The sequence below is a fragment of the Heliconius melpomene genome, chromosome 20 (genome assembly GCF_056956725.1).
Source record: "Heliconius melpomene rosina isolate 202511_hmr_F chromosome 20, ASM5695672v1, whole genome shotgun sequence".
Lineage (NCBI taxonomy): Eukaryota > Metazoa > Arthropoda > Insecta > Lepidoptera > Nymphalidae > Heliconius > Heliconius melpomene.
In genome coordinates this window covers 3,172,725-3,199,218 of record NC_140408.1, presented here as the reverse complement: position 1 = coordinate 3,199,218, position 26,494 = coordinate 3,172,725, and the positions used below count along the sequence as shown (strand labels likewise).

General features: G+C 32.0%; 2 protein-coding genes and 1 non-coding gene across 3 annotated transcripts; 1 reads left to right on the top strand and 2 right to left on the bottom strand.

The window, feature by feature from the left end:
- Nucleotides 1-5,978: 5,978 nt before the first annotated feature.
- On the bottom strand, nt 5,979-9,576 carry LOC146527555 (troponin C, isoallergen Bla g 6.0101-like). The gene is made up of 6 exons (XM_085204995.1): nt 9,496-9,576; nt 9,321-9,348; nt 7,851-7,994; nt 7,103-7,225; nt 6,494-6,625; nt 5,979-6,105 (listed from the first exon to the last, which is right to left on the bottom strand). Exons 1-6 carry the CDS (start codon nt 9,496-9,498, stop codon nt 6,077-6,079), a joined length of 459 nt encoding a protein of 152 aa, XP_085061121.1. The 5' UTR covers nt 9,499-9,576; the 3' UTR covers nt 5,979-6,076.
- TRNAH-GUG (transfer RNA histidin (anticodon GUG)) lies at nt 7,552-7,623 on the top strand. Its single transcript has one exon. It is a non-coding gene; the product is annotated as a tRNA-His (tRNA).
- Nucleotides 9,577-18,046: 8,470 nt separating the features above from the next.
- Nucleotides 18,047-25,086, bottom strand: LOC146527554 (troponin C, isoallergen Bla g 6.0101-like). The gene is made up of 6 exons (XM_085204934.1): nt 24,929-25,086; nt 24,814-24,841; nt 24,549-24,692; nt 22,010-22,129; nt 20,227-20,358; nt 18,047-18,392 (listed from the first exon to the last, which is right to left on the bottom strand). The coding sequence occupies exons 1-6, from the start codon at nt 24,929-24,931 to the stop codon at nt 18,358-18,360; spliced, it is 462 nt and encodes a 153-aa protein (XP_085061060.1). The 5' UTR covers nt 24,932-25,086; the 3' UTR covers nt 18,047-18,357.
- Between the last annotated feature and the right edge of the window lie 1,408 nt (nt 25,087-26,494).

Sequence of the window (26,494 nt, the reverse complement as noted above, 5' to 3'; positions counted from 1 at the left end):
TTTTCATTCCTTCGTTCTGGTGTCGAGCAGCACGCTATGCGTCCAGAATTCTTAAGAAAGTGGGGAACGGAGTGTCTTAACTCTAGGTTTTCTCTACCTACCCTGTTATATGAGGGATACAGCGTGAACCGAAAAAAAAGTTTGGTAATCCGCGAGTAAACAGAGATAATTTCACATTTCCTATGTAGGTTTTAAATTATACACTACGTAGGTACACTTAAACACCCACGCTGACCTAATCTAAATATATACGTAATATTTCTATTAAATATATGCATTCTTATTTAGTGTAAAATTCTTGTAATTCTTGTGAAAATTTTATTATTTTTACGTATTTTAGTTCGTATTTAGGCTAGAGCACGATTTTAAACACATTTTAAAGGGGCCCCTTATACGAGTATCTTGAGTCTTGAGCACTGTACTGAGTTCAGATCCCTGCTAAGCGATAGGCTATACATAGTGGGTGTTGATTAAACTAATTTAAAATAGTAGAAAATTTTACTATGGTTTCTGGAAACTTTACACAGTGATTTCATTCTTTACTCTATATTTAATATCCTATATTTTAATTAACGTAAAAAGCGTCAAATTCTCTTAGAATTCGTTTGAAAAAAACTTGATATTTTAATATTTAAAATTAAATTCTGTAACGTTTTATTTTCATTATTCTATCAGTAGAACTAACAATTATTTATTATATAACATAATAGTCTATATGATTATATAAATATTTACTTTGTTACACGCAATTATTGTTACCGCTTGCTTGTTTATAATATAAATGATATACTGGTCCATAATTTATTATAATAATAACTAAAGGGTTTAAAACAAATGGTTTTATAAGTATAATTATTTTAGATTGCTTTCTAATCACTGATAATATTCTAGTAAGGAATAGTTCAAAAACCGGTGTCCAGAATTTCATCGTAATTGATAACGTAATAGGCCTTGTTCGCTCCTAGCTATTATCATTGGCTTTTCCTATTTATTTTTGATTTTAGGTTTTAAGCTGTTCTTAAGTATTGCTAAGTGAACTGTTTTGAAAACTGCTACCTTAGTTAGTTAAATTTAAAGTTCGTTTAAAGTATTATTTTGTACAGCCATTACATATGTCGTGAAGCTCGTTAAATCGGCTTTTTTCGTTAAATAATATCGTCTAACAGTCATATTTACATAAAAAAAATAGTTTTACCCGATTTAATATTTTTTGAGCCTAACGCCATGCAGAGAGAACCTAGTCTGAAGAAAATCCGTCAATTTTAATAATATTGTGTGTTGAGTGACGCTCAACCCCACCTTTGTTTTATCAGAGCTGGAAAAGAAAATAAATTAATTCAACAAATGGAAATCGAACCTACACCTAAAATGATTGGTTAACAATCACGTTGTCATATTTCACCACGATGTCGTTTAACTTGTTTAATTAGTTAACTAATTAGTAAGAAAACATCTAAAATCAACACAGTTACAAATAGTTACGCTAGCACCCAGTAAGGTTGGTCCCGGTAACATAAATAATCTTTGAAGCGAGTAGGGTCTCAGAATTTATTACGACAGTCGGACCTCTAATAAAAAGCATGACAAACGCCATTATCGCTGAGAACTATTTAAAGTATGTCTAAAGCATTTTTACATGCACCGACACTGTAGAATAATCAAGAATTAAAGTGAATATTTGTTTTTTTTCATCTTCACGCTATATCCCGCAAACAGCAGGGTAAACAGAGAGCCTAGGGTTAAAACACTCTGTTGTCCACTTTCTACCGCTCGAAGCATTGCGTGTTGATTAGCGGAATTCAACGCCACGGTTTGCCCTGACATCAGAGCGTAGAAATGAAAATATTTTAAAATATTTTATATCCTCGATTTCAAATCGAACCCACGACCTGTCGCGCCTCTATAGGCATCACACGCTAGTGCCTCTGCATGCACAACTAGATTCAAAGCTTATGAAAGACTTTGCCTTTGAAAATTTAAAATAAATTAAGAAATACTATCTGAACGGAGGATTCGTTCATGAAATTTTAAACGCGCAGTCTGTTCCAAGCCTTATGTTCACGAAGTTTGCAACATTTCACCTTGCTCCATACAATGGAGTCTTGGCTTACTATGTAACGTATTTGCTACTATTTCAATGCAATTTGCTACCCATTATCTTATTTTTTTTAAAATTGTAATAACTTAATTGGTATGTACCTTTAAACGACAATTACTTTACAAAATAGAAAAGAGTTAAACTTTTCCATATTTTTTTTAGGGCAGGCAGAGGGCAGGTAAAACATTTACGAGATGATACAGGACTATTTATATTAGGACTATTTTTAATTATTGGAGGCAGTTCTGATGGTGTCTAATTAGAAACCTGGTGACTATGGGGTCGACTTCCATGTGGCTACATATAAATTATTTCCAATTTCCTCTTGGATATATTGAGTTCTGCCACTCTACACGCAACGTGGTAAAATGGCTAACGGAATGCGTTCCCTACCTACCCTACCCTTCCTACCCTACACCGCGGAAAAATAAAGCTTACTAATCAATTAAATTTGTCACTAATTGAATTTGACTTGTTAAATAATTATATAATATATAATAAAAATTTATTACTATTAAACACAATGCTGTATCCGGTAGAAGAATGACTCATTCAAAATTATGTCTGAGATACCTACTTGGACCTGACTCCGGACCCTGACAATGAATCATTGATGTATGAAATTGTCAGTAATTGAGTGAGGTAATTTTTTAGAACTTAAAACATGTCCTTGATTTTTAGAATGTTTGTTTTATTATAGCATAATGTTATTATATATTTTGAAAAACTAACAGTCGTAAAGAAAAGGCAAAATTTTGTAAACGTTTATGTGAAGTGCTATTTTTATCATTTGAGGCCAGTGTTGGCGCAGGGGCTCAAAGTGTAACTGTTAAACCAATTGGTTATGGGTTTGATTCTTTTTTTGATTTGATTTGAGGAGATTAAATATTTATTTGAATTTATATTACTTATTTTAAGCCCTTAAAAGCTTCCAGATATCAATCGTGAAATATCCTTTATTAAAAGTCATGATTATCATCATCATTTAAATTTAAAAATAGTTCTTATTATAATACATATAATTCTAATAATATATATAATCTCTTCACGCGTGTAATTTGTCGATATACTATGACAGCTGAATTATTAGCCTACATTTGGTTCACTAATAGGCGTACCTATAAGGAAATACTGGCATATCAAACCCGAACAGGTTGAGATATAAAAACAAAATACATTCTCAACAAATGCAAGAATCTAATGAAAAAAGCGATTGACAAATTTAGAAAAAACGTTACAAGCACCATGTAAGAACATTGAGTTTCACACATTTTTGTTTAAGTCTTATAACTGATTAGAATCATTAGTTATCCTTTAGAGGCCTGCGTGACTACTTGCACGCAGCTACAGTTTTTATTTTTCCATAGAATATTTGAATGGACAACTGGATCTATTTTAATCGGCTTCAAAAGGAAAGATTTATTTTTTCAACTGTATTTCATTTGCTTCACGCTGCATTTGCTTCTATCGCGCACGTATCAGGGAACAGAGGCAAGCTGGGGACCTAGTTTTTGGACACTCCGTTCCCATTGTAAGTGAAACAGACAGTGAAAAGTGGCTCACTGGCCTTGCAATTCCTTTTGCCTTGTCACCTTTAAATAAAACCCACAACCTTTAAATAAAAATATTAAATATTTTATACCACACAGTGGGAATTGAACCCTCTCTTAGGGGCATATTTTATAAATAATTATATATTATATAAAATGTATCTATATAATAACATAAGTCTAGTTTTAAGTAATATCTACAGAAATATAAATCATGAAAAGAAATGTATAATTATATGAAACCAAAAAGTATGGAACAAAAAGTCGGTAGAGTAAAAAATAATAACAATAAAAAAACACGTCAGATTATTGTAAAATATTTTATATATAAATAAAAAAAGTACTTAAAGCAATATAAAATCATATACACTTACAAATAAATTTATTAAAATAAGTAGTTATTTCATACAAAATAACTATAAATAAGTTTCGAGAATGCAATTCAGGTTGGACCAAATAAGCAAAAATTACACCGCGCTGATGTGACCACAAATAGCCCTTAGCTGTTCGCATAAAATTACAAAGCATTAATCAATTTAAACTTTCCAACGTCATTTCCTGGCAGGTGCAGGTGCATGGAGTTTATGCAATTTCATCTCTGGAAGTTTGATATCTCTCAACTGTGTAAAACCTAACTAAGAGCTTAGTACAACTACTAAGTTAGCAATTACATTTTTTTAGCTTCCCACACTCATCAGAGTGGGCAGAGGGAACATGGGAACCTAGTGTTAAGAAACCCCGTTGCCATTAAGACATTTCTGTTCCTCACTCTTTATCTAATTTTAGAGGCATATTGAATGGCGGAATTCAACGCTTCACTTTGCCTCGTTACCATAGCGAGAAAATGGAAATGTAAAATATTTAATTTCCTCGAGTGAAAATAATATGTTTCTGACACTACTATTTTGACTCCGAGGAATCCATCCATGAATGAATCCATGCGGGATACAGCGTGAAGCTGAAAAAAAAGAGAAAAAGAAGAAAAGAATGATGCTGCTTTGAAACGACAAATAATCTCGAATTAATTCACGTCATGATATTGTAACAGTGTCGTAAAACTAAATAACAGATGTAAAAGCTTCGGCGCAATAAGAATGTTATACAATTAGTTAAGTAACAGTTATCTGTACAGTGAAATAAATTAATAAAAAATACTAATTACATTTTTTTATCTTATAAATAAATTTTTTATTGTATATTCTATCATATAAATATAATTAACTGCACGTTGTCTCCGGCATAAACCAGGATAGGCAGATGGAACTCAGGGCTAAAACACCCCGTCCCCCACTTTCCGCCGAATTCTGAAGTGGCGGGACCTCTACGCCTTTGTGAGGCTAAAAGAAATACCGGTCAAGTACGAGTCAAACTCGCCTGCTGTTGTTGTTCCAAATTATTTTCATCTTTCCGATTTGTTCCGTTTTTGTATTGTAAGTTATCACTTCTTGCTAAATTTTATAATAAACGTTCTATGGTAAGTGTCCTATGAATTTTTATTTTATAATATAAATTTTTCTTTACAATTGCAATAAATAATGCATAAATGCTTGTATCTTCTGATTTAAGAGCTATTTTTTTCTTTGCTTCGCGGGACTTAGGTAGACTTGAATATTAGTATTAATTTCGGCAAATCTCCATGTGATCTTGAGATAAAAGATATTGACAGACGGACAGACGAACAACAGTGATCGTATAAGTATTCTGTTTTTTTTTTAAACACGGAACCCTAAAATTGGAAAAAAGATAGAACTGTAAATTTTCACAATCTATTATAAAACACAATTATATAGCAAAGTGCATAAATACAACTTTCTAAAGCGAATTAGTTATAAAATGTTCAGGCGTTTTATGGAGGAGAGTAATTCTCTCTAATTCATAAATAAGCATTTACGAGAAAATAATGTCTGTTGTCTATTAAGACTTACTGGAGTACTAAATTGATTTATTGTAGCATTAATCCAGATACTCTAATTATTAATAATTATATAATTTATTATTATATATAATTATATGTTTTATAATATTATACTTATCTCGATACTTAATATTGTTATATAATTTGAATGTTGTTTTTCTTTTATTATTTATTATATTTTCTTTATCGTGCTTTTCAATTTTATATTTAATTCTGTTGTTGTAATAAAGTATTAAATAAATATTTTAATTATTACAGAGACACGAATAGCCGTTACAGTATAAGATTGGTGAAACTTTCCCAGGGAAAGACCATGAGACTACAATAAGTCAAATCATTTAAACAAAAATAAAAATAATAAAAAACATAACAAAATGAAAAAATTACCATGTTCTTTTAATAAAAAGATTATAAATATATTTCAATTTGTTTATTTGATTTGTACATTTCTTAAAATATATTAATCTTATAAATAAGTTTTACTTAAATTAGAGTTTTCTCCAAGGATTATTTTTATTCGCCCGTCATCACTTCTAAGAATTCTGAAAATAACACCAGTTATTATTGAAGATAAAATTCTAACTCATTTCATTCTTACTCATTCTCATAAAATTAATTAATCAAAGAAGTTATAAAATTAAATAATTATTTAATAGAGCCGTCATGGCGCACCAGCACAAAGGCGGACTGTAACGCAACGGTTGTGGGTTCGATTCGTACTGCAGGTGATGAATGATTATTTATTAATATTTTCATTTTTCGCTCTGGCACCGAGGCAAGGGTCCAAAGTTCTGCCACTCAGCCATTACCTCGAAAAATTCGGCGGAGTGAGGGATGGAGTGTCTCAACACTAGGTTCCCTCTGTATATCCTCTTGTATAAGGGATACAAAGTGAAGCTAATTTGATTTTTTAAAAATTTTATAAAATACCATCAAAATCAACGGTGCCAGATCCATCTGCATCAATCTCTGTTATCATTGCTTCTAATTCGTCAGCTGATAACGTATTGTCAAGTTCTTTAAAAATCTCCTTCAAGACATCTGTCGTTATATATCCATTACCTAAAAATAAAATATTATCGGTTTTCGTTTATTATTTTGTATGTAAGGCCAGTCGTGGCGCAGAACACAAGCGTGATACTGTAAACGCGGCGATTATGGGTTCGATTCCCACTCGGGGAAATTATATACTAAATATTTAATATATAATCTCCCCGTTTCTATCGTTTTCTCGCTGTGCTAACGAGGAAAATTCCACCACTCAACATGCAATGCCTCCAGAATTCGGCGGAAAATGGGGGACAGAAATGGAACTTAATGAGATGGAAATTTCTTAACACTAGGTTTCCAGATTCCCTCTATCAGGGTACTGCTATATGCGAGCATGGCAGGAAGCTAAAAACGAATATTAAAGAAACGAAATTACGAATATTATTTACGATGTCAATGAATGACACTACTCTAATTTCATAGATTATTGCTTACCATTACCTACCAGATTTATTTTAAATTATCTAATAGTAAAAAAAAAATGGTTACCTTCTCTGTCATACAATCTGAAAGCCTCTCTTAGTTCGGCTAGCATGGCCTCAGCGTCCAACTCTTCAGTTAAAAACCTTGACGCTAGAGAACAAAAGGACTTAAATTCTAATTCTCCCGTTGCTGAAATAAAATCAAAATTATATTAAAACGTTAGACTATGTACGTGATGAAAAAATATATTTTATTCTATTTTTAACCGACTTCTGAAAAAGGAGGAGGTTATCAATTCGACTGTTTTTTAATGTTTGTTACTTCAAAACTTTTGATTGGGTGAACCGATTTTAATGATACTTTTTTTATGTGAAAGGTAGTACTTCTGTGTGGACTAATTTGGTTCATTTCTGACAATGGTATCAACAAACAATTAAAATAAAAAATGTTTTAATAATTAATTCATATCTTGAATAAAGATTTTAAAATTTATCATGTTCTCTATCGCCTCTACAGCCGTGATCGTCTAGTGGTTAGGACCCTACGTTGTGGCCGTAGTAACCCAGGTTCGAATCCTGGTCACGGCAATGTGCAAACATTGTCACGGAGAGGTATATTTTTTATATATTTTTTTAAATTCAAAGCTTTTAATAGTCTGTCATATTACTTAATTGATACAAAGCCAAAATTTCAACAAGTACAGCGCCATCTGTGTTCGTCTTTATGAATTTTTATTTTTTAAAAGTTAAAGCTACAACTAGCGCCATCTATGACTAGTCTTAGAAGTTATACGAAAATTATATAAGAAACTTACAGTCTTGATCGTATTCTTGTATAATTTCTGATAGTGTGTCATCGTCCAATTCGTGGCCCAGCATTTCCAAAATGGTACCGATCATGTCCGTGCCGATGACGCCTTTCTTTTCCCGATCGAACGTGTCAAACGCCTTTTTAAGCACTGTGGAGTGTGGATTAATATAAAATTAGTTTAAGAAACAAGTATCTATAGAAAACCCGTTTAATATGCATATTGCACATTGTGGATTTTTGGTCTTTCCAATTATCTATAAATTTTTTCAAAGTTTTTTTTTGAACTAAGTACTAAGTACTCATCTTTTTCATATCATGGATCATCAGATTTCATTTCATTTCTAGACTCTAGATATAGTCATTTTCATCTAGAGTTTAAAGAAAAATGACTGTATGTTCATTCATTTATTGAATGTCGGAATCTGACGTTTGTTTTAGGTTAAGAGAATCTAATTTTAGCTTCACAAACTTATTATTTTATTATTAAAACAATACTGGCTAAAGGTCTTTAACTGATTCTAACGTTTATATAAGAAATAAAAATTATAGATATACAACGAATAATTATATCCCAATAAGAAATGATCAAACAAAATTAGACTCCACTATAACGTTTAACAAATTGAGATTGCTGGCACACACTCAATGTAAACAGAATTTTGTAGGTCATTAGCTCTAATGAAGCTGCAAATGCGGCGTACATATTTATTGGGCGTATCTTTATATGATATAATATGTTATGTGGCCTAGGTGAGGCCAGTCGTGGCGCAGGGCCACAAGTGTGTAACTGTAAACACGGCTGGTTTTGGGTTCGACCCCCACTCGGGGAAATGGAATACTTATTGTCATTTCTTAGCTCTGGTGTCGAGGCAAAGCGCGGCGTTAAGTTCTGCCACTTAATACGTAATGCCTGCTGCCGAATTTAGCAGAAAGTGGAGAATGGAGAGTATTAACACTAGGTTCCCTCTGTTTACAATGCCGTATGCGGGATACTGCGTGAAGCTAATGTGACCTAAGATTTATGTATATCTATTTATTCTTTACATATTTGGATATGAATGTACATTCAAATCCTATTATGGAAGGAATGGTAATTGATTTTTAAATCATTTTTGTTTTTACGGCGGTTTTAACATAAGATTGGTAACATTAATAAATGAAATGCCATAGATATTAAAAGTTGAAAACTATTTTTTTTTTAATTTAAGGATACAATTAATTAAACATAGTAGTTTAATCAGTGCAAACAATAAATCATACATTAATCATAAACTTTATGTATAGAATAATAACTGAACTGAATTCTTAACTCACTATTTCAATTTGAGTTCCATAATAATAAAATATCACTCAAACATTAAAATAATTCTAAATATCGTTCGATAATTTATATTTACTGAGTAATTAAAAGTAGAAAATAAATACCTTAATATCATTAACTCACTAAAAGTCAAACAAGGTTAAATTTACTTACTTTGCAGTTGACTTTGGTCGAGTTCATCCTGAACAAACACAAGAAATTATTAAAGTTTTATATATATATTTATTTAATCATTATATAATGATAATTAAACCCTGGCTAGATTCATTATAATGATAGATTATATTTTAATGATTCCAAAATAATAATATTAGGTGAATTTTCTCACCATTTTCTCGTCTTAATAAGTTGTTTTCTCTGAAACTGATGTGACAAACACTCTGTTGATCTACTCACATGCACTTTATATACAAATCTCGGTTGACGCATTACGCCTAAAGGGAATGTTTCAGGGGTGGCAAACCAGTGGATTATATAAAATTGCATTGAAACATTATTATTTTCAAGTTCACATATAAATATAGCTCCTGAATATTTTTAATAGCAAAATGTTGTTACTACGTTTATTTTAAAGTGGAAGTTTTTGTTAATACGTAGGTAATTTATTAAAATAAGGAACAATGCTAGAAAATCCTCTAACTATAATCACGATGATTTTGGGTTCGATTCCCATTCGAGGGAGTGAATTATTTACCTGCTCTGCTTAAACAAATTGCATCGTTCATTTACGCAACTCGAATTCAAGTAGGAATCGAAATATTGGAAAGCCATAACAGCCATCCTAAGATAGAGTTAATTATGATCTAGTTTTTTCAACTATTTTCAAATTACTATTTAATACTTACATACTGCTTTGCAGTATGCCTATAATCACCTCAGTTTTCATAATATTCTTTTTAAATTAGTTAAGTTTTGTGTTGAATGGACGAATTCAACGCCGTGCTTTACCTAGTTACCAGATCGAGGAAATAAAAATACTATATATTTAATTTCCTCGAATGGGAATCGAACCCACATCCTGCTGCACGCTTGTGTTATGTTAACAATAAAACAAAATTATATTTAAATAATATAAATTAATTAAAACTATAATTTTTCAATATAAAAATCACATTAAATTGTAAAAATATAATATATATTTATTCAATAAATATATTAATTTAATTCATAAGAACGTCGACAACCCAATCTCACGGCCCACCACGACAGGAATCTCAAAGAGATGGTAATGAGAGGGCCCAAATTAAACTAATTACATTCTATTTATATAGCGCAGTGCACATTACTACTGCTTGTCGATTATATCGGTTGCTGTTATTATAAAGTTTGTTTACAAGGCGAGCGGACATCTAAAATGTATATTAAAGCCGTCGTAGCGCAGCGGGTGTAAGCGCGGCGGTTGTGAGTTCAATTTTCTTTTGGGGGAAGTGAATATTTCATATTTTTGTTCCTTCGTTCTTCTAACAAGGTAAAGGCAAGGCAAGGGAAAGGCAAGGTTATAGAATTAAAGAAATAATTGACGAACTGCTGTGTCACCCATATCAAATCGCGAGGGCCCTTCGGAGGTATTAAATGGGAGTGATAAAAGGGGGAACGGAATATCTTAGTGTTATATCTTGACGCTATGGTCCTAGGTTCCCTCTGCCTATTTTGATATATGTGAGATATAGCGAGAAGCTAAAAAAAGATCTAAAATCTACGAGGTCAATGTGCCGCTGTGAGACTGTCTGCATGTAAATGCGTTGGCTGTGAGTTCGATACCTACTTGAGGATACAAAATATTTGAATTTTTACATTCTGGTAGGAATGTGCGACGTAGAGTTCGGCAGCACACATGTGTGACTTGAATTCATACACAGAGAGAAAAAAGAAATGTCTAGTGTATTTAAAATCTGTCCATAGTCTATTGTACTAAAAATTCATATTACACTAAAAATTCTTCGAATGGGAATCGAATCCGAAACCGTCACATTTACAATCTAAGGCAGTGCCAATGCACCACGACGGGCTTATTTTAAATGTTAGTTTTAGGGTTTCGTATTTCAAAAGAAAAGAGGTACGAGGATAACGTAAAAAAAATCATAAAAATCTTGTATTTGTATTTCATTTCATATAAAATGAGTGAATACTGAATTACTTAAGTTTTTCAAATTTTATTAATTGTCATTCCCGTTAACCGACAGTCCCCACATCGATCCGATTCGTACTTGACTTATTTTTTTTTCTATTACATTTCTCACGTTTTAAAAAACTTTGGTCTTTGCATTTTTATTTCAAGTTGGACAACAATGCCCGTCAAAAGGAGAAACTCTCCACTGTACGTACATAGTCTACATATTAAATAATCATATTTGGTCCACCAAATCAGTATTTTAAACATAAACACCATTAAGTAAGATATCAACCTATACCTATCGGATTCAGCAAGCAGCAATGTAGTGCCAACTACGACATCAATAATTCTAATTTGTTATTGTTTTGAATTGAAAGTAAATATAGTCGCTTCAACAAACAAATGACCTTTGGAAAGGAAAAATAACAATGAACATATGTTTAATGCAACATGTTGTGCTAGAAAATATATCTATTTATAGTATAAGAAAAACAGAAAAGAAAACCAGCTGTATAAGAGTAAAATATGAGAATTTATTTAGTTAGTTTATTTTTGGCTGTCGTTTAGGCCGTTGCGGCACAGCGACTGTTAATGCCACGGTTGCAGGTTCGATTCCTACGTGGTTATTTTCGTTTCTTTACTCTGGTAACAAGAGAAAGTGGAGCTATGAGTTCATTAATCAACACGTAATGTCGTAAAACCTAAGTGATTCGTTATAAAATCACAGTTTCTTATCACTAGATTCCCCCTGCATACTCCGCTATATGCGGGATACAACGTGATTTTACAATCAGTGGTTTTTGCGTGAAAGTGGAATAAACATCCTTCCTTACAAACTTTCACAACTATAATATTAGTAGAATAGGATAAGAGCAAAATATAAAAGGATTTTTCTTTTTGTTAACACAAAACCAGAAGGTACAAGTATTATTGCTTAAAGAATTAATTTATAAATTAGGTTAGGAAGTATAGTAACTCCACTCCATTATCTAAAGGTTGCTTTGGAGAGATAGCTTCGAGCGATAATCCCTTGTTGTGTGTTCTCCCTGTTATTTCTTTTGATCTGAATTCTTTTCTTACTTTCAAAATAAGGTATAAGTATAAAATTATAAATACCCTTATACATAGTGGCCAGTTAATGAAGTTAATTTCCTCAAATTGAAGTATTTAATATTTATTTCGAGTAATTTAAATATAGGGGATCGAATTCACAACTAGTCGTATATACAGACATACACTTCGACTACCTCAGTTACTTAAAAAAGTATATAATATCACAACATAGTATCTAATATATATGTAAAAATTTAGTTTCCACTGCGCGTATAGCTCAGAAATCGATACTTTCCACGTCTTGGCGTGATTCGATTTTCGTTCGTGGGATTGGCCTAACGACAACGAAAATTAAAACCCTAAACGAATTACCGCGCCCCTGCCGCATTGCTTTGATTTCACGTTTTGCTTGAGAATTAGGTACTACGACGAAAATCCTCGCAATATTAAACTAATTTTCCATTTCTTTTGAGTATATACTAAAAGAGATTTATTGATGTTAGTTTATGTTTTGTAATTTTAAGAAATTGTAACAATTTCTTGTTTTTCTACTCTAAATGGAATATCTGTAATTTAGTAATCGAATTATACGTCACTGGAATTTGTAACTTGCTCTTCTGTATGGAAGATACAGAAAATTTTAAATAAATAAAAAATTAAAATTTTTAAAATTGTTAAAATTTAGAACTTGAATTTTATCCCAAATGAGCACAAAACTCGGCACCAATATAGATTCTTTTACATATCATTAAACTATACTGATTATTATATTTATTCAAAGAGTATTTATTAATTATGGAAGAACTGCACAAAAAAATCAAATTAATTTAACATAAGCATATGTTACAGATACGAGTTCGAGATCGAACAAGTATTTTTTATCAATCTCCGCCTCGAATTTACATACTGTGCTGGCAAAGCTTGTTTTCCAACGAGCTTACCGTTTCAGAATACAAAAATATAAAATAAAACAGAAAAAATATATTTATACTGACATAAAACCTCTTTTCTTGACTTCTAATCCTTTTAATATACAAAACATTATCATTTTCTGTAAATTAATAGTTAAGTATTTCATCAGTAGTATATCATTATACATAGAAGTGACAAATGATTTCATAATTAGTCCGCAGTCATTTTCATTAATTATAACACAGATTTGCTCGCTACGAATGCAATAAACGCCAACTCGAAATGTAATATGCTACACGCGGATAAAATACAAAATAATTCTACATTCAATATTGATATGTATTTTATATGGAATGAAGGTTTTTAAACAGCCAGACGTGGTGGGTGCAAAATGTAACTGAAACGCGAAAGGCTGTGCGTTCGATTCCCACTCGAGGATTTCATCGAAATATTTCAATATTTTCGTTTCTTCGCTCTGATGTAGAGAATCCTCCAGAATTAGAGGAAAATTGCGGAAAAAATGGGAAATGTAGTGTCTTAGTTAATAGGTTCCCTCTGCCTACCCCACTGTGTATGGGATACAGCGTAAAGCAAAATTGACACGTATTTTATATACCATAGAAGTTTTTAATATAAAATGAATATATCGCTTGGAAGGTATACATTTTCAATCTACACGTGCAACGCTTTTGAAATAGAGAGTGAATTATAAATTTTTTAATCAATTTATCTACCTACCGAAATACTTCATATTTCTACATACACTATAAATACTCTACTTTGATGAGAGAATACTAAGAATTGAATAAATGTGTTCTCCATATCACACGGAAAGCGGAATATAGAGATAGGTACCCCAGAGTAATGAGGTGGGCATCCCAGATTTTTTTTGTTAGTTCCACGTTGCATCCTGCATATAACAAGGTAGACAGAGGGAACCTGGGCACCTAGCGTTAAACCACTCTGTTTCCCACGTTCCGCCGAAACTATTAAATATTTCATTTTCTCGAGTAGAAATCAAAGTCGCAAGCGTGTCTCTGCACTTGTGGCCCTGCGCCACGACTGACCTCAAAGAGAAAGTAAAAAAAACTATTATAAAACAAGGTTTATTGAAGGTTAAGTAGAGAAAAGTGAGAGTTTTTTTACCGCATGCATTTATTTTATAGTTAAAGGAAATAAATCTTTAAGTTGCTTACTTTCGTGTTGGGCTAAACGGTGCTTTAATTAACGTGAAAATTTTCATTTCTTAGACAAAAGGTTAACTTAGCTTCTAAAGGGTGATCCATTGACTACTGGAGACACAGGCACTCTTTGAAAATTTCTCGAAACGACCATAGTGAAAGATATTGTGTATATATTATAATGGAGAGATTAAACAAAGAAAAAATGTAGGTATATTTTTTTCGGTATCGTGTAATAGAAATCAACGATAAGCTTCATCTTCCATTGGAAAAACAAAGACGAGCGGCGAGAAAATGGATTTTCATATATACATATATATACTAAAAACCCTCAAAACAGCTTTTTCTAGGTCATTTTCTAATTTTTTTTATAGTTAAGCTGGTCTATTACGGTTCTAGCGCAGGTGTTCCCATCAAAATCAATTATACTCTATGTCCGGCCAGACCCAATAGTTATAGCAAAAAAGTTTCCTTCATCCATTTTGTCTAATAGCTCCGGAACTGAGTGTATACGTATATTCATTTTTTATTGTTTTATTATATTAATATACCAATACCTGACTCTTATCGAGACCCAGTATTGACGCAGAGGCATAAAGCATGGCTGTAAAGGTGACGGGTTCGATTCTCATTCGGGGGAAAGACATATTTCATATGTTCATTTCATTTCCTTGCTCTATAAACAAGGCAAGGCAACACAACCACCGCTCTTTGACGGCCTCAAACTGAAACTAAGTATATAGTATAAGGTAAGTAAGTCTAAAAAAAACTTAAAGAAAAACCTTTGTTGCTTTTATTTATATACATTTACACGTAAGCGACTGAATTAGCATAATTTTTATTGTCCCCGTGTGTTTATGCAAATCTTGAAAAAAAGATTGTTTCTTTGTAATTGAACGACCTACTTCTACTCGCTGTTTGAAAAAGCGTAAAGTGCTTAGGTTTAATTTTCTTACATAACTTTTTTATTAAAATTATACGTTTTTGCAGTATTTAATTTCTTTTGCAGTTTCAAACTATTTTCGCACATGTAAGTAGTAACTTTTATTTACTAAACTGAGAAATAAAAATTATTTAAATAGATTATATTATTCCAAGTGGGGATTGAACCTATAATATTCGCACTTACATTCAGAAGTACTACTGCGCTGTAATGGTCCTAACTTATAATTTATTATTAGCAGCACATATATGTACGTTGGGTTCTTCTTCTTCGCCGTTTCTTGACAGCACTGTCGTAGTCGACGTTTCAAGGGTTGGTGGTGTGCCTCACTATTCGAAGCCATTCTTCGCGGATGGCTGCCTGCTGGTACACTCATAGAGAGGGCTTTTGAGAGTAGCCCTCACAGATCGGACGGATCTGTCGTGTGCTGCCACGTGTATGGCAACTCTTTCTTGACCTACTAGGCATTGCAAGCTAAAATTAAAAAGAAAGAGAAATCATTTGTTACTGAAATAAGAAACAAATGATTTATCTTCTTAATTTTCAGTGTCCTTGGGGGTATCTGTATAATAGAACGCAAAATAATTATTAATATTTATTTTGACTGTTTGTCGGTGCGTTAACATTTAGTGTTTGACTTGAAACTTTAGTTTTCAATAAAAGTTATTGTCTTTCAAATAATATTGTCATTAAACCATGACAGCAATTCAGATTAGTAAATAATGAGTTATATAGTTTAAGCGAGCAAAGCCGCGAGCGAGTCACTAATTAAAAATAAAGAAAAATATTTTTTATTTCAAAGTTACGACTGCTAGCACAACATAATGTACTAGCAAAACAATTGCTAGAAATAACGAGACTGTGAATATTTTCTTTACAGCTAACATTAGTTGGGCTATTAAACTGTTTGTAGCTCTTTGTCGTACAATGTAAGGTAAAAAATATAAAAATCACAGTCTATAATAAAACTATAAAAAGTTATTTTTACAGTGTTTCAACAAATGTCACACTACCTTCTAGTTTCAACATTTTGAAGAAATTAAATGCCGAGTTCTGTGTTCACTCTAAATAAAATACTCTAAAATTTAATATATAACTTGGCTATTATTTACCATCAGGCACTAAACTCATAGTCCAATACAGGAAGAAGTATCTTGCAAATATAACGCCTGTATGTAAAAAAATATCGAGTGAAAGTTCCTTGAATTTTATCCCTAGTGAACACTGGGAACCCATATAGATCTTCTATGTTTTTTTCGGTTAAGTCGATAACGATTCATACCTTAATTAATATTTAACTTGGCTATCATTTCACATTTGTGTTTTTAACGGAATTTATTGATCTATTTATTATCTTGGGCACGTCAAACGAATCAGTTATGAAAGAATGGCAAAAAAGATTTATGATGTAAAAGTGAGTGGTAAGAGAGGTAAGGTCTCCCCTCGGTTGACCTTCGAAAACATAGTATTAAAGATACTGGAGGAAGGTCACGTAAAAGCCTGAGGATCCCCCGAAGGGCATGTATGAAGAGGTTGATGACAATTGACGAGGCGAAAGAGGTACGTAGCGACCGTAGCGTTTGGCGCTCCGTTGTCTCTGACTACCCCCATAGGGATAAAGCGTGAAGTTAAGTTAAGTTATTTAGTGGTGAACGCTACAATTCCCCAATTGGATCTGAAATAACTAGTAATAACTCATACTTGATTCTTATTTTAAAATAATAATATAAAAATAACATTAATACAATATTTGTAATCTTGTTAAATGTAACATGCTCGGATGCACGCCGTGAGATGTAACAGCTGGGGTTGTTTTCAGTTGCAGAACCACTTCTATACTTGCACGTCTCAAATATTAAATTTGGAAAAATATTCCTTCAAAAGACTTGAATATACTTGAATTTGAATATATATTTTCGTATGAAAGAAGATTTTTTCAAGAAAGTAAGTACTCGTTTACATACGACTACATAATTATTATACGACGTCAACTGTAGGTAAACTCGAGTTAAAATTGTCCAATTAATTGGTTTAATTTTATCAATGTGTCACCTAGATTATATATTTTATCTTAAAAAAAATTTTAATATTTTTCACATTTTGAATGGCAGGTAGAACTACTGGGTCAATCACTTAGTACTATTTTACTCGTTAAAGACTCGATGGGGCCCATCGATAAGGCCCGTATGTGGGTTACGGCAGATATCCTTTTATGCGTTTTATAAAGACCACGGTACGTTTGCTTTACAGTTTACACATCAACCGATGAATTTCATAGGCTACGTGCGGGGAATACCCGAATGCCATATGTAGATAGCTGACTTTCCTTTGTATTGGGGGACTCCCCGAATTCTCTACAACTACCGTGTTAACGACCAATAAAAATAAGCCTTAACAAGGCTAGCATGCTCATCCCGAAAAAGACATCAATCCCCATCCATCGCATTCCGTTAAGCACATACCCATACGCTGCGATGAATTGGATACATTTTATGGGTTCCATATCGATTATTATTATGGGTAATCCTTTGTTGAACCTCGACTTTCTTCAAACGGATGTAAAATTAAATGATTTAATACAAAAATTATCAGTTAAAGCCAAGAATCTTGGGGAGATAAATTAGTTAATAATCATTAATAAATTTCAGATGTGGATATTATAAAATAAAATAATAGAAATTCTTAAAAGTATTTTATTAAGATTAAATCTTTATAATACGAATAGTGAGGTAATTGATGATGAACATCAATAATTCAAGTACAATTTTATCCACGGTTATCTTATTTAATTTTAATTGTATATTATTATTTAAGCCAAGAAATAACGAAAACATCGTAGCAACTGAACTATGGAATATTTGAGTTACATAAAAAAATAATATTTTTGGTAAAATAATATACTATAGAAAATGGTAACTAGATATTGTAGTGAGTTACCGTACATTTTTTACGCCTAAATTATGATTAAACTTATTTTTGAGTCTAACTCTAATCGTCTCCGCCAGTCATCACCTCCATAAATTCTGAAAAAAGAAAGAAACAGTTTCAAACATATATTATTTAATTATAATAACAAATATTGTTGAAATATATATTCGTTTTTTAAGCTTTATGCTGTATCCCACGCAGAGGAATTCTGGGAATCTAGTGTTAAAACACTCCGTTCCTATTAAGACACTTCCGTTCCCAAGTCTTCGCCGAATTCGGGAGACATAGTGTGTTGAGAGCGAGGAAATAAAAATTTTACAAAGTTTCCAATTCTCTGTACTAACATTAAACTAATAGGTTAATATTTTGATATAATTATTTGTTTAAATGAATAGAACCAATCAAGACTAGTGTCGAGGCCAGGCCTGGCGAGCCGTGGCACAGGGGCTCAAAATGTGACTGTGAATCAACTGGCTGTGGGTTTGACCCCCACTCGGGGAAATGAATTATTTATTTAAATTTATATTTTCATTTCTTTGCTTTGGTGTCGAGGTGTTCTGATCTGATATTATATATCTAACATCTAAAAATATATTACATAAAATAATTACAAATAATGATTAATATGTTAATTAATCTTTTAAAGTACGAAGTAAATTTGTGTTAGTGCCAATGAGCGTGCCAATACCTCCAATAATGCGCAATTGAATTCGGACGATTTGGTGTAGTTGGCTTGTATTGATTGGCATTAGAGAAACTTGTGAATTTATTGGGCTATTATAAATTTTATCAAAGTGAAGTTTATTCGTGTCTATCTGTTGAATCAATCAGTTCTGGCTTCATATCTAGTACTTAATTATCAATAAAAATAGACTATAAAATAGATATACTGATATATAATAAAAATAGCATGTCAGCTATGTAAAGTTCATACATCTTTCCCGCATATAGAAGGCTAGGCAGAGAGGTCCTAATATCAAGAAACATCATGTTTTGGTTTGTGGAACTCAAAGCTTTGCTTATTTTACCAGCACAAGGAACGCTCGAAATGAATGGGCATCGACTTCACAATCATTGCGATTACAGGCAGATGATGTTCCACCGTGCCATGAAAACCTTAAAACTATTTTTTTTAACGTCACGAACACATCAGGGTAGGCAGAGGTAACGTGGTTTTACGATACTCCGTTTCCCTTTTTCCACTTTTCCACCTAATTCTGGAGGCAGTGCATATTAATTGGAGGAACTCAAGCCCCCCCCCCCGCGCTTTGCCACAACACCAGAGCAAAGAAAATGGAAAATTTTTATATATTTCATTTACTCGAGTGGGAACCAAACCCACAACCTGTCGCGTTTACAATCACACTTTTTACCTAAATTAAACGTTACATAATATCGTTCGTTTTATACATAAAAGCTTCGCAAAATATTTTATTTTATATTGAAAAAGTTGTATATGTTAATTTTTGGAATAATTTCCAGAGACTTGGCTCGCCTACGCAAATGGATTGAATAATATAAGTGTTATTGAATTTATACTGAAAATAAAGTATATACTTCGTATATTTTCATAAGCCTAAATAAAATATCGAGAGAAATTTTGATTATTGATGGAGGTACAGAGATTGTTATTTTTCTTTAGAAGATACAAGTATCTAAAATAGAATCGTTTTATCAAAAATTCATCTATATTAGCTTCTCACCACCTCTAACATTATTTTTTATTCTACAAAGTAGATTACAGTCTTTGGATACAGATATCTTCGACTGAGTCAATGACCTCGCAGACCGCAAACCCAAAAAAAAATTTTAGTTTCGATCCGCACTTGAGAAAATGAATTATTAATTTTTTTCTTTTCTGGCAATACAAAGGGCGGCGTTTAGTTCCATCACAACGAATAAAATATGTATTTTAAAATATTCTCTTACCATCAAAGTCCACAGTTCCTGAGCCATCAGAGTCGATTTCTTCAATCATCATGTCTAACTCCTCAGCGCTGATTTTGTCATCTAGCTCTCTTAAGATCTCACGAAGCACACCTGTGGTTATGTAGCCGTTGCCTGTAATTTTATAAATATTATATAAAAATAGCTTTAAAAATCTTCGTAGGCTAAGTTTGGTGAGTAAGAAAATAACAATAAGTTATTATTGTTATTTTTTAATTTAATAGTTATTATTGTAATTTTTTAATTGTTAAATGAAGTTCAACAATCGTCGAAAAATGTTAATTCATATTAAAGAGCGTTTTATTAAACCAGTTGTGTACAGGTAATATTATCTTTCAAATAATAATGAAAAAGATATATTATAATAGAAAAGAAAGAAATATATATTTTGAGGCCAGTCGTGGCGTAGTGGCACAAACTGTAAACACGAATGGTTATGGGTTAGTTTCTCACTCTAGGAATTCATTTCCTAGTTTCCTTTATTTAATGTTTTTATATCTTCACTTTGTTGTTAAAGCTAAGAGCCGCTTTGAGTTACCTAGATGCCTCTAGAATTCGACAGAAATGGGGGAGCGGAATGTCTTAGGACATTAGGCTCCCCCTGCCTACCTTACAACACGCGGGATACAGCGTGATGATGATAAATAATAAAAGAAAAGAACATAAGAAAATTCTTAGCATTCTATCTGGAGAGAGGAGATGGAAACAGTGCACGGGACTTGAGACCCAAGTGTAGGTTTTAGGGGTTTCTTAGCATACAAGTTAACACGTTAGCATTTTTCGTGAATTCAGTTCGCAATCGATTTATATTTTAGATAAAATAAAGATATATTTCTATTTTTCCTAGTTTTATCGGAATAAGATGCTACCCACCCTTACATATACATTTAACTTAGCAGGAAAATATAATACAATTTTTCATATATTTCCTCACAAAATTTACAGCACGTTTTTCATTTAAGTAGTTATTCTTTATAACGTCAGCCAAGTGCCATATCCCTGGAGAAATTCCGAAATATGTCATCTCCAGTTAAGCTTAACCATTGCAGCTTAACGAGTTCAGCAGAATATACTTTTAACGATGTTGAGAAAATGAGTCCTCTGTATATTATAGTATGTGTGTATTACAATGTTTTCTGTTGCTATAACGTTAGTTATAAGTTTATTTAGAAATAAATTAAAAGCAAAAAAGAATTTTTAGAAAAAGCTTTTATTTAAATGCTCTAAAAAGGAGAAAATAAAATTTGTCTTTTAAATTTTAACTATCAACTCATAACTTCATTGTACATAATTTATATGATCATAAAAGCTTGTCGCGCGATTTACTTGTGTAACTAAACTAGTACTAATTTAATTATGTAAAATCTGCTAAGTTTAAATTTTTAAAGTTTCAATTTAATTAAATATTGATTAACGCGACCAGCTGTTATGATCAAGATAAAATCGTAAATTTTTTTTATGCACGCATTATCCCGCATGTAGAAGGCTAGTCAGAAGGAACTTGTATACTTAGTGTTAAGATCCGTCCCTTCTTATTACCAGAGCGAGGATATACAAATATTAAATACTTCATTTCCTAGAATGGGAATCGAACCTACAATCTGTCGCGTTTAGCCGGATTTGAAGTACTCAATTTTCAGTATAGCAGCACAAACCATTCTATGAATAGAAAAAATATATTGAAAATTGTAACTAACCCTAACAATGAATTAAATAAAAATAAAAATAATAAAACTAGCTGATTATATACTTTCATAATGTATACCTTCTTTGTCATATAAACGGAATGCTTCTTTAAGTTCTGCCTGCATGGCCTCAGCGTCTTCCTCAACCATGAACCTTGAGGCCAAGGTGACGAACTCCTCGAATTCCAACTCACCAGACCCTGGAATATTTTTATATTATTTTAACAAACACATATTATATCTATATATATATTATATCTATATATATAAAATCGAAAGGTCACTCACTCATCACGAAATCTCAGAAACTACAAGTGCTAGCAATCTCAAATTTTGCATAGGAGTTACTTATAGGACGTAGGTGCTCGCTAAGACGGGAATTTGCAATATTCAACTTCTAAGGGGTTGTTTTTGGGGTCGAAAGTTTGTATGAAACTTCGTTTCTACAAATGCTAGGAGTCTCAAATTTTGCATAGACGTCACTAGGACGTAGCCATGGAGACAGATATTAATAATAATATAGTTCACGCGGGTGAAACCGCGAGCGGGCCGCTAGTATCAATATAAAATGTAAAAAAAATATACCACAGACTTTTTATTATATATACCACAGACTATATATAATACTTTGTAAGTAGGTACATGAACAAATTTAAAATATTTATTAAGATATACTATGTCAGCTTCACGCTGTATCCCGCATACAGCAGGGTAGGCAGGTAGGTAGAGCTCCGTTCCCCACTTTCTTCCCAATTTTTAGAACCATTTCGTGTCGAGTGGCGTAACTCAACGCTTGACTTTTGCCTTTGTTGCCAGAGCGAAAAAATGAAAATATTAAGAAATAATAATTCGCCTTCGTATGTGGTATACCTTGTCGTTTCTAAATTAATGGATAAACCAAAACATAAATCGTTATTACGTCGCTATATTAACATCCACTATTAAATTCCGGGACGCGAGCGTCGAACGGTCCATTCATTTATTATGTGGTCGTGTCATACAAGTCATCACTCATTACCGTGTTACAAGTTGTATTTCATGTTTTCAGTTACCATAATAATATTTAAGATTTTTTTTTATTGTAAAAACCGCTATAGTTCAGTGGTGGTGCATCTGACTGGTGCGAAGGTTTGCAGGTGAGATCTCTATTCAGGGGACAGATTACACTTAAAATCATTTTCATATTGTTTTCATTTCCCCAATGTATGACAGATAAGTAGACAAAGTAAGGTGTTTTTCGCTACTCAACACTTCAATCAATCAATCAATCAAAAACACTTTATTGCACAAAGAAGATACAATTAAATTTCTAATTTAGATACAGTGCATAGGCGGCCTTATCACTGTAAGTGATTTCTTACAGGCAACCTTTTTTTTTTAACAAAAACTAATAGTATGATACAATTGGTGGCGGTTAACTTTGCATAAAGATATTTTGTAATTTATTATATCAAACATATAAACATACGCTATTCATATATAAATACATACATACATGCAGACACAAATACATACATACATAAATACATACATACATTCATAAATACATACATATATACATAAATACACACATAGATACCATATATACATTCATATAGAGATACAATACTTATTCATGTTTTGAATTTGGGCGGAAAGTGAAAAAAGGAATGTCTTAACACTAGGTCTGTAAAACCTTTCACACTGATATCTTATATTTTTTTTTTATATTAATTATAGATTTACATATATTATAAGCTCTTGAAATATGTGCCTCAAATATAAAAATTACCCCCTATTCCAATATATAGGTGTAATTAAGTATATACAGATTAAAATCTAAATGAATTTTAATGATTCGCGTCATTATATTAGATGAGATTTTAAAATAAATTAATTAGTTAAGAAAAATTTCTAACGTCTGCAACGAGCATAGCTTGGCAAGTGACAGCTATTTAAAGTGGCATGGCAGCTCGATCCGGTTGCCCATCAGTGCCAAAACAATAATTAACAAATTAGTAGAATTCAATGCTAACAATATTTTCTACCTTTTGAAATATGACGTGAGATTATTTTGTTATTTCATCCCTTTATGCTCCATTTATTATTATTAATTATCGTAACTTTGATGTCGAGTCTGAAGTTCACAACGATTCGTGTTAAAACATGTTCTAACATGTTGTTATTTCTATGAAAACAAAGTCTACAAAATTTCTAAGTAAATATTATAACTTTTTAGATTATCGCGTACAGATATTTCTCAGAATCGTTCCTTATTAATTTTCAGAATTTACTATAATAATATGTATTTTTATTACGTTTATAAAATTGAATTAAATCGGCTTCACTCTATATCCTGCACACATTACCACCAGGCAATGCGTGTTGAGTGGCGGAAGTCAACGCCGCACTTTGCCTCGACTCCATAGCAAAGAAATGGAAATATTTGATTTAAATAAATATTTCATTTCCGCGAGTAGGCATCGAACTCACAGCCAATCGCGATAATACTCACACGCTAATGAATATGAGCCACAGCTGTACCAAAAGTCTTTTATATTATTATACTAAGCTTACTATCACAATTTATAAGTACTCTAACTTATTATACTAAAGAGAATTAAATAAAGTAAAACGAACCGTCCACATCCACTTCATTGATAATTTCCTTCAGGATGTCATCTGTGACCGCGTGTCCCAGCATGCCTAGGATTGTACCCACCATCACAGTACCGATGCATCCTTTTTTCTCGTGATCAAAAGCTTCGAAAGCTTTCTTCAAGACTTGAAAGCAATATAATATTAAAAAAATCAATCACTAGTACTAATATAATTCAACTAAAATAGTAATAATTAGAAAAAATATTAATATAAAATTACTAAATAAAAGAAACACAATACATACTGTTAATTTGTTCCTTGTCCAGTTCCTCCTGAAATTAAACCAGATCGCCAATTAAATCCGTAACTTAATTTAAAAAAAAAACTTAATAAAAAAAACACAGAAAAACAACACTAACCATTGCTCACTAAAAAAAATAAAAGTAGAGTGTAAGCAATCGCGAACCACAGCAAGAGGAACACGAGTCCTTTGAGCTGAACGACTTGAGCGACTAGCTTCAATCTAGCAATAATCCCACCCAGGTTGGCTCGGGATCAGACCAACCGCGTAACCAGCCACATTTTGGCCTCACAATCGCTTTTAACCGTTGTTGCTGAGGACGTATGTCGTCTTTAACACGTATGTCTGTCCGCTACATATGTCTCAGACAACAAGCCAAGCCCAATAGACTAATTTCTATTTAAATTTATTACCCGTGAATTAATTAGACAATTTAGTTCTATGAGTGTTTGCCAAATATAGTGTAATTAGTTATTTGTATGTAAATTTGTGGAATTGTCGGTGTTTTTGTCTTTTTTAATGAAGAAGGGACTTTAGATAATCGAGTCAATTATTGATTTAGATAATTTGTTTAAAATACTGTATGCTGACGGGTCCCACTATTAATTAGCACGTAATATCTGCAATTGGACTACTTTTCAGTAGGAATAATTTAAGATTTTTATAATTTTGCCAAAAATTTGCCAGTCACATTTAAATAATAGAATGTAGATATGCTATATTTTAATGTGGTTAAAAAATATTTGAAATAATTAATTAATTTATGAAATAATCTAAAATTTAAAATTTTCCATCTCCTACATTATTAATAAGGATATACGAAATGTTTGTTCCTAGTTACTAATTATTAACTTATCACAAATAAAATTAAATATGTAACATAATAACTAAAAAAAACCTACCATCGCTCTCATGGTCAAATGTTGTATATGTCATTCTAACAGGTACAACCGGTTCATCCATCAGCCTTTCAAAGTCCACTGCTGGACATAGGCCTTCCTTAACGTACTCCGTCAGGTCCTGCGCCCTTTCGCCCAGTGGATTTCCGCTGTCTTCATCTTCTGTCTTCTTTAGGTCGTCGGTCCATCTGGTTGGAGAGCGGTCTGTACTCTTTTTGCCGAGACCTGTTTACAACCGGTTACATCAAAATAGGCTATAGCCATCCTCAAATAATGGACTATGTAATACTTTTTTTTAAATTGAACCAGAAGTTCGTAAGGCACGCGCGATAAATCAAATGAACTATATATTAGTATAGAAGTGTAGACAGTATATAAAGTACCAAATACGTAAATATATAAATTTAATACATGTTTAACCACAACTCGGCGTTAAATTACCAAAACATTAACCAAGTTCTGTTTAAATTTAGACATTAATAATTTTCAATTGAGTTATTGTAAATCTAAAATAAACATATTTAACATTTGTATTTTAAATTATACATTTTATGTTGTTATTGTTGACTAACAAATAATAATTGTTGTCCATCTAACTCAAATACAATTTGAATTTGACTAATTATTGTACGAAACGATTAATAAACATGATTACATTTTATATAAAAAACGAATTTTAGCGTTTTTCTTAGTTTCACGCTTTTCACAAATATGGATATGTGATACACTAAAAGTCCTTTAAAGGTTTATTTTCTTATGTAGAATGACCTTATTTCTAAATAAAT